The sequence below is a fragment of the Symphalangus syndactylus genome, chromosome 13 (assembly GCF_028878055.3).
Source record: "Symphalangus syndactylus isolate Jambi chromosome 13, NHGRI_mSymSyn1-v2.1_pri, whole genome shotgun sequence".
Classification (NCBI taxonomy): domain Eukaryota; kingdom Metazoa; phylum Chordata; class Mammalia; order Primates; family Hylobatidae; genus Symphalangus; species Symphalangus syndactylus.
In genome coordinates, this window is record NC_072435.2 from 115,030,880 (window position 1) to 115,043,816 (window position 12,937).

At 43.6% G+C, this 12,937-nt stretch overlaps 1 protein-coding gene across 6 annotated transcripts in view; it reads left to right on the forward strand.

Moving 5' to 3' along the window:
* Nucleotides 1-921: 921 nt before the first annotated feature.
* The window catches only part of CCDC60 (coiled-coil domain containing 60), a 204,086-nt gene continuing 192,070 nt past the window's right edge, over nucleotides 922-12,937 (forward strand). For all 6 annotated transcript variants that reach the window (XM_063614687.1, XM_063614688.1, XM_055239773.2 and 3 more), the window contains exon 1: nucleotides 922-1,503. In XM_063614687.1, coding sequence (XP_063470757.1) covers nucleotides 1,414-1,503 — 90 coding nt within the window. In that variant the 5' untranslated portion in view covers nucleotides 922-1,413. The remainder of the gene's footprint in view (nucleotides 1,504-12,937) is intronic.

Sequence of the window (12,937 nt, forward strand, 5' to 3'; positions counted from 1 at the left end):
AGTTCTGGCTTTGAATTTCAGCTGCAGCACATGTATGACTTTAAACTTGTCATTTAATGTCTCTGTGCTTCAGTTGCTTAGGCTGTAAAATGGGGTAATAAAACACCTTCTTTAAAGAGGTGCTGTATGGATTGAGTCAATATGTGACACTTAGAACAGCGTCTAGCACATCCTAAGCACTCAATAAATGTCATATGCATACATGCCCACACACACAAATACGTATATACACACACATATACATGTCTATATATGTATATTTATATGTGTATATGTATGTGTGTGCATATATCTATATCTATGTACAGCTGTCCCTTTTCTTTGCACCCACAATACCCTATGATACTTCCCCAGCACATCATAAATCATCCTGCCTTATAACAATGTTTCTTATCTTTTGCTCCGCATCCCAAACATACACACTATATAGATTGTGAAATCCTGAAGGTCTCATTTTTTTAATTTCATTTTTACTTTATTTTATTTTAGCAGAGTCAATAAATCTTTGCCAAATAAATGGAATAACAATACTTCATTTTATGAAATGAAGGGCTTTGAAGGATGAGCAGGAGTTTGTCAGGTGGAAAAACGGGAGAAATAGGCACCTCAGGTTAAGAATTGCAGGACTACAGGCCACCCACCCCAAGGCACAAAAAATTACTAGTGGGTTAGCAGCAGGACAGAGCAGAGTTTGAAAGGAAGGACTCGCTTGTAGTTAGGCAGAGAGAAAGGGTATGGTCCTCAGGCCTAAAAAGAGAAACCAATTTGTTTAGAGAATGCAGCTCCCGTGGCAGCCGGCTGCTCTGAGCCGGCGTCCCAGCAACCTAGGAGAGTTCACGACCCCCGCGACCCCGCCCCCACCAATTCCAGCCAATGAGGAAGCCCTCCTCGGCGTCCCGTTGCCAAGCAACCGGTTCTCCCCACCCCCACATCGCCCAGGGGTTAGCAGTTGCCTACTTTCGCCACAGTGCGATAAACCCCTCGTTGAGGCCACCTTAGTTCTCGGCCGCTCTTGAAGGATGGAGATCTGGGAGCCCCTCCATGGGACCCCTCTCACACTTTGTCACTGGAATTTTATTTATTTTTTAGTTCATATTTTATTTTGCTTATAGAAGAGAAAGATATCCCTTCCGAAGAGGAGGACGCTTACAGAAGTTTATAACCTTTCAAAAAGTAAATAAGTCCAGGCTCGCCTGATTCTGCCCTACCCGGACTTCCTTATCCAGTCTGTGGGAGACCCAGGTGCTTTCTCATTACTCCTCAGAAGGAAAACCGCTTTGGAATTCGTGTAATTGGGACTTGGGGATCAGGGAGAAGTTGCCGAAACCTCTCATACCAGTGACTACTGAAGTAGAAGATTCTGGAAAAATCCTTGCCTTGGGGGCACAGGCTAAAACCTGAAGGATTTTTAAGATGACCAAGGTTCCAGCCACCAAGAAGCTTCAGAGTTCCCCCAACGAGGGGGCTGTCCGGCCCTTTTATGCCTCGGAGAACCTAAGGCAGGTAAGTCTCCCCTCTGCTGAAACCAATCATGTTTTCGAGAACAAGTGAAATAGGAATTAGCCTCGAAACCAACAAGGGAGAGGGAGAGAGAGGAGAGTCATGGTGTAATTAAATTGTCGAGACACATCCCTGTTGCTATCAATGGTTGGTTTCTCTTAAAGAATGAAAACGTGAACCAGAGCAGTGAGCTGGGCCATCCTATTAGCCAGTAATTCCAAAATGATGGAATAAATCAGCAGTGACACTGTAGAACATCAGAAAAAAATTAAGATGAATTGTAGGTTTGCCGTCTGCAGGACTTACTCTCAGAGATCTGCTGGTCTCCAGAAACAGGCATATCCCCTCTCTCTATGGAGAGGCTGCAGAGGGTCAACTTTTGGGGTTCAAAGGCTAGGTTTGCCATGCACCAGCTGTGTGACTTTAGATAGATTAATTGCTTAGCATCTCTGAGGCTTTATTTCCTTGTATCTATGAATTTAGAACAGGAACATCAACTAGGCAGAAGCAGTGTGAGGACTAAATGGAATAAGCTATGAAAATTGTCCACTGTGATGTTAATGCTGGATAATGTGTTTATGGGACATGAAACAGTGTTGTTGATTTGAAAAACAAAGAAAAATCGATACATACTGAATGACTGGAGTTAATGGTTCCTGTTTTTAAATGATCATAACTGGATGAGCACAACTGTAAGTGTGCATTTGTTATTGTATCCTCAAATCCCACTTTGCATGGATTGGCCAAGGTCAGCAATGCTTGTCCACTCTGGTGCATCCACAAGGCACATTTGTGGCTCACAGTCATGCCCCAGGAAGGAGGGCCTGGCAGGCGGTCAGTCCGTGAAGGAGAGCTTAAAACTCACAAGGGCTCTCCATGTAGTCCAAAATGTTCCCAAGCTGCTCTTCTCTAAGGCTTAACCTATCTCTGTGCACTCCTCATTACTCAGCCCTCTTAGCAAGACCACTCTGCAAGATACAGCATTTTTCCATCTCCTTTCATCTCAAAATACCACACAGAAGGATGTTCAATCCAGAACAGCCCCCTCTGGGACTGAACTTCCCAGCATAGCGGTAGGAGAATGAATGAGGGAAAGAATGAAGAGGGAAATGAACACTTTAATAGCGAGGGTGAGCATCAGAGCGGGAGCAGCAGACAGAATAACCCTGGGTTTGGATCTGCCTCTTCGCACCCCTGTGGCCTTGGGCAAGCTGCGGAACTGCTCCGCTTCAGTGCTGCCATCTGCAAATCGGGAATGTCTTAGAGCTTCCTCATGGGATTGCTGTGAGCATTAAATGAGTTAATGTACACCAAAAGCTACGAGCACAGTTCCTGACATATAGTAAGCACTTTAGGTTTTAGTTCTATTGTTATTTCATTTATTTAGTAAAGATTTATTGAACCCCTGTTAGGTGCTAAACACTTGTTCTAGTTAAAAATGAGACTCGCCTTCAAGAATCTCACAATCTATAGTGTGTATGCTTGGGATGGGGAGTAAAAGAGATAAGAAACATTGTTATAATGCAGGTTGATTAATGATTTGTTGAGGAAGTATCAGAGGGTGTTGTGGGAGCAAAGAAAAGGGACAGCTAATTTAGATTCGTGCGTGTGTGTGTGTGTGTGTGTGTGTGTCTGTGTGTTGGATTTTGGGAAGAAACAAGCCATGTACTCAAATAGATGCAATAGAGTTTTTCATCCTACCAGAGAGAGATGTAGAGGGTGGAGGAAGATGTAGAAGATGAAATGATCATCTCTTTCTCGGGAGGAGGGTAGTGGGACTCAGGGAGGTCAAGCGATGGGAAGAAGGCTTCCGGGGAACTGTTGGATAGACCAAGACTTCTGGCCCAAAAGCCTCATTGAAATCCTTCTGCACCCCTCTGTACTTTCTAGGAAATAATGAAGACCCCAGGGGGTTCCTAGCTCACATTCAAAAGATCATGCCCTTAGGAATTTCAAGGTTTTAGAGCTATAGTAAAGCATTAATTAACCTAATCTAAGGTCAATAGAAAGTGACAAGCCACAAGGAAATATGTAGAGATCAGGATTGATGTGTGGGGTAAATCAAACGAATAATAATTGCAGTCATGATCATGATCATGATGATAGTTGGCATGTATTGAGTATGCATGCATCATGTGCCATGTATTGAACTCAAAAAACTCTTAAGTGTGATATTTTCAGAACCTTCTACAATCCTTCAAGCTATGAACTGTTACCTCTTCATGAGATGGCAACACTGAGGCTCAGAGAGGACAGGTCCCTTACCCAAGGGCACCCAATGGGCAAGGAACAGAACTGAGATTTGAATTCATATCTGTCTGGCTCTGAGCGCAAGTCCTCTCCATCTCACCATTCTAGTCAAGCTGTGATAAATGGTTGTTCTGTTCAATGTGCGCAGCACCACAGGGGCTACAAAAATAAGGTGTAAGACACAATCATTGGCTTCAAATAGCTTCCAGGTTTGTTTGGAGGAGGAAAGGGAACGACACCTAAAAGTAGAATCACAAAATGCCAGGCGGCCTGGTAAGTGTCCAATGAGGAGGAATATGAGGAGTGGCCTCTGCTGGGGGAAGGTATGGCCGCACTGGCTGCGTGGTAATATTAAGAGTCCCCTGCATACTAGTATAATGAATGACTGTTGGAAAAAACTTCAAAAGGGTCTTGAAGCCCTCTGAACTGGCCGTTTTCCTTTCTCACAGGGTTGGAGATTGCTATATCCTAACGAATGTTCCACTGGCAACTGCCTTGTACAGGCTCTTCATGGTTTTTTTTTTTTTTTTAAACTGACGGAATATAAATAACATATGCAAATCCTCTGTTTGAAAGTCTTTTGTTAAAGAAACAGTCTAGCTTGCTCTTATGTTGGGTTCCCTAATCTGCTTAGGGAGTCCGTTTTCCCTTTGTTTCCCAAGGAAGCAGAAGAAGTCTAATGGGATCAGACGTGGGGGAGGGGAGAAGCAGATTGTGTGTAGGATTACCACGGACCCACGATTTCTGCCTTGGAAAAGGCTGAAAAAGAGAGGTGCTTAGAACATCCCCCTTTATGTTCTAGAATGAGAACTCAAAAGTAGCATTTGGCAAAAACTGTAAAGGTTTGCAATCCTTTATACAAGCTCTGTCTCTTAGTGTCTGAACTTTCCACCTCGTTGTCATTAAAAACCCAGAGAGAAAAGCAGCATCCCTAATTTGGGCAGATCCTGAAACTTCCAGGAACCATTCTGGGTGCCTTGCTCATATCCTAGCTTTTAGTGATTATAGGAGCAGATTCTGCCAGGCACAGTGGCTCACGCCTATAATCTTTGGGGGGCCGAGGCAGGAGGATCACTTGAGCCCAGGAGTTTGAGACAAGCCTGGGCACTCGAGTGAGACCCCATCTCCACAGAAAGTAAAAAAAAAAAAAAAAAAAAAAAAAAACTAGCCAGGTGTGGTGGCATATGCCTATGGTCGCAGCTTCTCGGGAGGCTGAGGCAAGAGGCTTGCTTGAGCCCAGGAGGTCAAGGCTGCAGTGAGCTGTGATTGTGCCACTGTACTCCAGCCAGGGTGACAGAGCGAGATCATGTCTCAGTAAATCAACCAACCAATAAAAGAGCAGATTCTTCACAAACTCTGTGCTCCAGCTGGGGTGACAGAGCGAGATCCTGTCTCAGTAAATCAACCAACCAATAAAAGAGCAGATTCTTCAGCAAACTCTGTGGGTTCGAACCCCAACACTGCCACTTACTAGGTTGTGTGATCTTGGGCTACTCAGTTCCTCCCTGTGCCTCAGTTTGCTGCTCTGTGAAACAAGTGTATCACGTTTTATCTAATTCAAGAAACCTTCCATTTCCAGATGCATCACCATTTTCTTGTGCTGCTAAAAAAGAAAACTCAACAAATTAAACTATCACCTGTTTCAATTATGTGTCCCAGTTTCAGAGGTATTAAAATGCAGAAAGAAAAGGTGCATCTTAGAATAGATGAAATACATGTAAAAATGCTTCCCCGTCAAAGGGGTGTTGTGGGAATTAGATGAGTTAATGTGGGTAATGCTGTTAGAACAAAGCCTGGCATAGAGTAAATACCATTAAATGGTAGCCACCATTACGGCGTTGTTTAATCCTTTCAACAACTCTATAATAGAGGTATTGCTAATAAGCTTTAGTACCTAGGTAGACTGGGGCTTGAAGATCCCTAGGGTCTAGTTCTCTGCTGAGAGGTAAGTTGGAAGGTACCTGAAGAAGGGGGCAAACCCAGGTATGGAAAAGACCTGGGCCTGACGGTCTCCATCCTTCCTGCCGCCTCACCCCCTGCCCCCACCACCAAGTGATGAGGATGGATGTCTCCAGAGACAGCCTTGGAAGCCCAATCCAGCATACACCCAGCTGGGCTGCCTGGAGTCGGAAAAGGAGAACCAACATATTTGAGAAACATTTTCCCCAACAAGAGAAACCTGGACTCCCAGCACAATACGTTTCCACGGCAAACATAAAACGATTTTCCTCCTTGTCCACATAGAAGAAATTGTGACCTGAAGAGATAAATGGCGGGCTGTAGTGAGTCATTGGTTTTTGTTAAAGGTGACGTCAGCGCTCAGTGATCTCTCTGGCCTCTAATCACTGAGACCACGCCGCCTGCATGGAATCACTGATTACCCTGAAAATATAAAACAAAATAAAATATCTAACAACCACTTGAGATTCCATTCTAAAGAATCTCAGCTGGCTGTACCTCCATTTTTATATTGCTCATGACTTAAGCCAGGAAAAGAGCAATGAGGGAGAAGGGACTCTTTTCTCTCTCCAAGGGGTTCTTCTAGCTCCATTGCTACTGCATGAGATAAATTGCAGAATTCATGGTTTTTGTTTAGGTGGTTTGTTTGTTTTTTTGTTTTGTTTTGTTATCTTTGTGGCCTAATGCTTTGGACAGGCAATGCTTGCCTTAGCGAATCTTGCTGTGTCTAATTGCATGGGCATGTGACAGTCGGCTCCTTTCCATGATAAATCAGGATGCAGGGAAGGAGTGTGTTCATTACCTCCTGAAATGGGAAGAGCGATCAGCACTCTTCATGCTGGACAAAATGAAGCAGGCTATTTGTCCCATCTACAAAGAGGCAGCTGCTCTGTAGGGGGAGGGGAGGGTGGGAGAGGAGTGAAGAAATGATCCAAGAGTCTTGTTGATGGGATAATAATCTTTGTAATTAGTTAGAAGCTCTGCCTTTGAAGTCAGGCAAAGGTGGGTTCAAATCCTCTTTTTGACACTCTAGTGTGAGTTTCTGGTAAATGGGGTTGAAGAACAATAAGATCTATGGCATAGATGTTTTGGAAGGATTAAATAAAATAATGCATGTGAAATACTGAGCACGATACCCAGTTAGCCTCCACTAAGTGGTGACAGTGGTCATTATTGTTACTTGTGCTCCTCTCCCTTCTCTGATTGGACATGAGTGCTACCATGACTGTTTTGAAGATACGGCCAACCCAGAGATGAAGTCTAGAGGAAACTGAGTATTAACTGTAAAGTCACATAGTGAGGTCCATCATTAATGAGGCCAGGCCTCAGCTTAAGGGTAGAAGGGAAGAAGCAGGTCCAAAGATATTTTTAGAGTTGGTATGAGAATATATTTGCATGAGAGATGCAATGTGTTAGTTGTAGAGAAGGGGGTGCTCCTGAACATGGTTTGAGTTCCTTGGATTTACCTCTCAGCTCAGTCCCATTATTCATCTTTTAATCCCATAGAGAGCCAAAGGGTAGTGAGGAAAAATAAAAGGAAAACACCGTATATCAATTAGGGTTGTTTTTGGCTGCAAGTAAGAGAGAAACTGAAAAGCAGTGAAGTAAACAAATAGGAATTTATTTTTCTCATGTGAGAAGTCTGGAGGTGGATAGCTGTTGGCATTGGCTCGAGAGCTCACTAGTGTCAGGCTGGCAAAGCCTTTTCCCTCATGGTCACAAAATGGCTATCCCAGATCCAGGCATCACATCCATATTCCAGCAGAAAGAGGAAAATGCAGAGAGGAAAAGCTATGTTTGTCCCTTTTATGAGGGAAACAGAAGTTTTCCAAGAAGCTTCCTGACCTATTTTCTCTATTTCTAATTTTCCAGAACAGTGTCACCTCTCTTTTCGAGCAGTAAGAGTGGCTGGGAAAGTCTGCATCTAACATGAATATAGAAAGCAGGGGCAGGGAAGCAATGGTGATATTGAAGATGAGTACTTGATTGACTATTCAGCAGTGACTTGCACAGATGATTTCACAAAAACTCAAATAATAGGGATCCCAAGCCATGCATTGACAGAGGGTAACCCAAACAAGAGAGTCATCCCTATCCCCTACCCTACACAACAACTGCTTGGGAATCTCAAGGGCACTTGTCCATAGTTGTACCCATCAAAGAGCTGCAGGGGTGAGGGAAAAAGTAGACTTCCCCCAGTGGGAACATTTATTCACTCAACTAACATGTACTGAGTTCCAAGTACGTGCCAAGGGTGGTTATAGGTGGTGGGGACACAGAAGTGAATAAAGAAAATCAAATGAGACACTCTGGACACTCTGAAAAACAGGGAGAATAACAGGAGCATGGATCTAAACTAATGGAATGTGTGCCATCTTTATTCCTGTGACCCCCATCTGTTTCCACTGTTTGGTGAGGCTTAAGGAAATTCTGGTTAGATAAGCCTTTGCACAACTGTGGAAAGAAACTTATTCTTGACTTCCTTTCAACATCCCCACAGCCTCCAAAGACTCAGCCATCAGCTGTTAAATTCAAAAGCTGCAAAAATTCATATGGGGTTCAGTGGCAAATAGCACTTACATAAAATCTGACAGAAGCCAATTAAACCTTTCTTGGACTGAATAAACCAACATATTTTTTCTCAAAGATATTTCTGACAGCTAAATTCAAAACCATAATCATCATAATGGGATACCTTCTATCGTGAGATGGTGGCATTTTCCCTTCTGAATTCCTGTTTTCAAACTCTGCTGAGAAAATTTCTTGCGGGGCTCAATTTTGATCTAATGTATTTCTGCCTAAATTGGAATTTATGCAATCGGTAGTTTTATTTAATAACTTGAAAATTAGCCGCGTCTGGCAATCGGCTTGCAAGCCTGGAAATGCCTTGGGGTTTCTGGATTTCACAAAGCGGGGAGATTATACAACTGGGACAGATTCTGGGGTAGGTTCAGCATTGTCAGTGGTTTTGTAGTGGGCTGTAGATCAGGGGCAAAACAGACAGAGACTATCCCCCACTGCAGCCTGGTACATGATCAGGGTCATCTTTTGAGGTATATATTGAGCACCTCCCATGTGACAGATGTTTTGAGGGTGCTAAAATGCAGCAGACTTGTGGTCTTCTCCCAAGGAACCCACAGTGCTGTTGGAAAGAACATTTATAAATAACTATGAATCAAGATGGTGAATAACAAGTACCAAAAGAAAGGCAAACTGTATATATATATAAGCTTGAGGTAGAAACAAGTTCTATCGTGGAAAGACAGGTGCAGTGAAGCTATCTGAATCTTGAACGTTGGCTTGATATAGACCTGGGGTGGTACTAGACACTGAGCCAAACCTAGAACCCATTTTCTAATACATCAGGGAGGAAGGGAGGGGGCGTATTACCATTCTCCTGCAAAAAAACCAGTCCTTTCTTGGTATCCTGTCTGACAAAATGCTCCCTCACAGCTCCAGCAGATCACTCTTTTCATACTCTCCCTCTCCATACCCAAAGTTACCCAAGTTTCTGTCCCAAAGGGTTGTCAAATTACGGAGGACTTTGCCCCATGAACTCCCACTAAAGCTTTAAATAATTGGAAATATCTAGTGTGTTACTTCTTTCCAGGCTTTACGTTTCAGCAGAGTTTCTCAAATTTGGCACTATTGAATATTTGAGGCCAGACAGCCTGTCCCTTGCATTGCAGGGTGTGAAGCAGCATTCCTGGCCTCTCCCTATTAGATGACAGTTGCAGCCTCGCCATGGTGACAACCAAAAACTTCTCAATATTGCCAAATGTCCTCAGGGGGCAAGACCATCCACAGCTGAGAATCACCAGCAGGAGGATACTAAAGTCTTGACTACCCTTCCCCAGTCGAATGCCTATCTGATGGTAAAACCTTCCCAGTCTAAATAAATGATGCCATCGTGTACCCAGTTGTTCAAGTAGAAACCCAAGCTTCATCTATGACCTCTTCCTCTTCATCACCCCATATATCCAATTAACTACCATAGGATGGGTGTTCAGTGGATGCTGCCTCCTTCCCCAAGGTTACCACCTGGTCCACAGCACCATTATTTCTTGCCTGGACCATCCCATTGGCCCCATAACTGTACTTTTTATCTTCCATCTGACCCATTGTCTTTCAATGCAAGTGTGATACTGTCATTCCCCTTGTTAAAACAATTCAGTGACCCTCTATTGTCCTCAAAATGAAGATGAATATCTTTAATGAAGTTTAAAAGTCTCTGCACGATCTGGCCCATGGCAGGTTCTTCAGCCTCATCTTTCTTCACTTGGTCACCACTAAGGAGCCACACTAGTTTTGGAATTTCTGCCTTATATCTTCTTCCTCCTCTTAGAACATTGTCTCCCTCCCTCTCTCTCTCTCTGTCTCTCTCTCTCACACACACACACACACATACACACACACAATCTCTCCTACTTCTTTCAATGTCAGATTAAATGTCATTTCTTTTGACAAGCCTTCCCTGGCCACCACCTCCCCATCCAGGTCACATGCTTCTTTTGCACCGTAAAATTCCCCTTTGTAATACTATCTTCCCTAGGAAACTGTAAGCTCCTCCAGAGCAAGAAACATGGTAGCTTTTTTGTTGCTACCACTTTGGCATCCCACAGGACCTGCCACATGGTAGATGTACAATTAAGACTTAGATGAGTAGGATCTTTCTAGTGCTCTCTTGTCTCATAAGCATAACATTAAAGCCAAACCAACCCTGCTTAAGACAGAAAAAGGAGGCTGGGCATGGTGGCTCATGCCTGTAATCTCAGCACTTTGGGAAGCCAAGGCAGGTGGATCATGAGGTCAGGAGTTCGAGACCAGCCTGATCAACATGGTGAAAACCTGTCTTTACTAAAAATACAAAAATTAGCCAGGCTTGGTGGCATGTGCCTATAATCCCAGCTACTCAGGAGGCTGAGGCAGGAGAATTGCTTGAACCCGGGAGGCGGAGGTTGCAGTAAGCCCAGATCGTGCCACTGCACTCCAGCCTGGGCGACAGAGTGAGACTCTGTCTCAAAAAAAAAAAAGAGAGAGAGAGAGACAGCAAATGGGGCCTGCAGTTTAGATGGGACATAGAAAGGAAGGTACCTCTCAAGACCTCTCCTCAAACAGTCAGTTTAGATGGGACATAGAAACGGAGCTGCCTCTCAAGACCTCCCCTCAAACAGCCAAATCCTTATGGTTTTTCATGGCAATACCTTTCCAGAAATTTGAATGGTGGTGGAGCAGGCATAGCCCTTACCTGGAATTAAGAGGCCTGGTTCCCAGCTCTCTCACTATCTGGCTGTATGACTTTTGTTTTTGTTTGTTTTTTGTTGTTGTTTGTTTGTTTGTTTGTTTTGAGACAGTCTCACTCTGTCACCCTGGCTGGAGTGCAGTGGCACGATCTCAGCTCAATTCAATCTCCACCCCCTCGGTTCAAGGGATTCTTTTCTCAGCCTCCCAAATAGCTGGGTTTACAGGCACATGCCACCATACCTGGCTGATTTTTTTTTTTTTTTTTTTTAGTAGAGATGGGATTTTGCCATATTGCCCGGGCTGGTCCCGAACTTCTGGGCTCAAGAGATCTACCCACCTTGGCCTCCCAAAGTGCTGGGATTACAGGTGTGAGCCACTGCACCTGGCTTGGCTGCATGACTTTGGACAAATCACTTAACCTCTTTGATTTCTTTGTCTTCATCTGAAGAAACAGGGAATCTTAACCTGGGAATTGCTAGGCTCCCTTGATGGCACATGAAAAAAAAATGGCTACCACTTACTGAGCATCTATTTTGCACCAATTTCTTTGCCTATATTATTAAAATGAACTCTTCAATCCAGTGTGGCAGATGCTATCATGACATGTAACCTCTACTTGTAGAGACAAGGAAACTGAGGCTTGAAGAAGTTTTGCAACCTGTCCGGAGACACCAGAGAAACAGGTGATGGAGTTAGGATTTGAATCAGAACCAAATAACTACAGAAAGCCTGTGCTCTTAAGATGAGCCTGGTAGGTTGCAATAAGAAGGGGCAAGTATCTCTCTAAAAGGGGCATCTATTGGTGCAATTTTTAAAGAATATATTTTAAAAGTCTCTGGAAGAAAGGGGAAAGTGCCAATTTTAGCTGTAGGCAATGCAAACAAGAATGTGACTGTGCCCGTGACCACAGACAAGGATATTTGCATTTTCTTGAGCTTTTGCTAAAATATGCTAGCAGGTTTCTGCCAGAAAAAAACACAGCTAAGGATGAGAAGAAGAGGGGGAAAAAAACCTGCATGTGGCTTAGACTCATCTGTCTTTCTTTCTTTCTTTCTTTCTTTTTTTTAGACGCAGTCTTGCTCTGTCACCGAGACTGGAGTGCAATGGCATGATCTGGGCTCACTGCAGCCTCTGGGTTCTGCCTCCTGGGTTCAAGCAATTCTCTTGCCTCAGCCTCCTGAATAGCTGGGGTTACAGGCGCACCCCACCATGCCCAGCTAATTTTTGTATTTTTAGTAGAGATGGGGTTTCACCACGTTGGTCAAGCTGGTCTCGAACTCCTGACCTCGTGATCCACCCACCTTGGCCTCTCAAAGTACTGGGATTACAGGCATAAGCCACCGTGCCCAGCCAAGACTCATCTTTCTAAATAATGTTCATTTCAATGAAGATTTATAAGCCATTTCTAATTAGAGTCACATTTCTAAGAAAGGCATATTTTGATACGGGGTCAATATACTGCCAAGAACTGCTAGAAAAAATGGAGAGGAAGACAGGCCCAATTAATGAGAGATGAGGCTCTGGGGTGTGTGTGGCTGAAATGTTGATAATCATAAACAGCTTAATTGGGTTGAATACTTTGAGTAAATAATCAAGTTAAATGGATTCACTCTGAATCCAAGCTCTGACCCACTGAAATTTTTATTTTCTCCAAAAAAATTCTGTATCATAATTGCCTGTTTATTTTTCTAATCTCATCACTAGGCTTGTAGCTCCTTGAGGAAGGTGACACCATGCATTGCTCATGATTCTATCCTAGAGCGTAGCACAGGGGCTGATACTGGCAAAATGTTCAATATTCTCTAGTCTCTCTTCTCAGGACCAAGGATAGCTCCACATAGTGAGGCAACACATTCCTTAGGCAACTGGAAATTCCATCTGGACAAGGCCTACAAATGTTTTATTACTGTATTCCCAGTACATGCTGGGTTCTCCATATATATATGAATACCATTCTAATACTTGCTATGTAACCTTGGGCAAG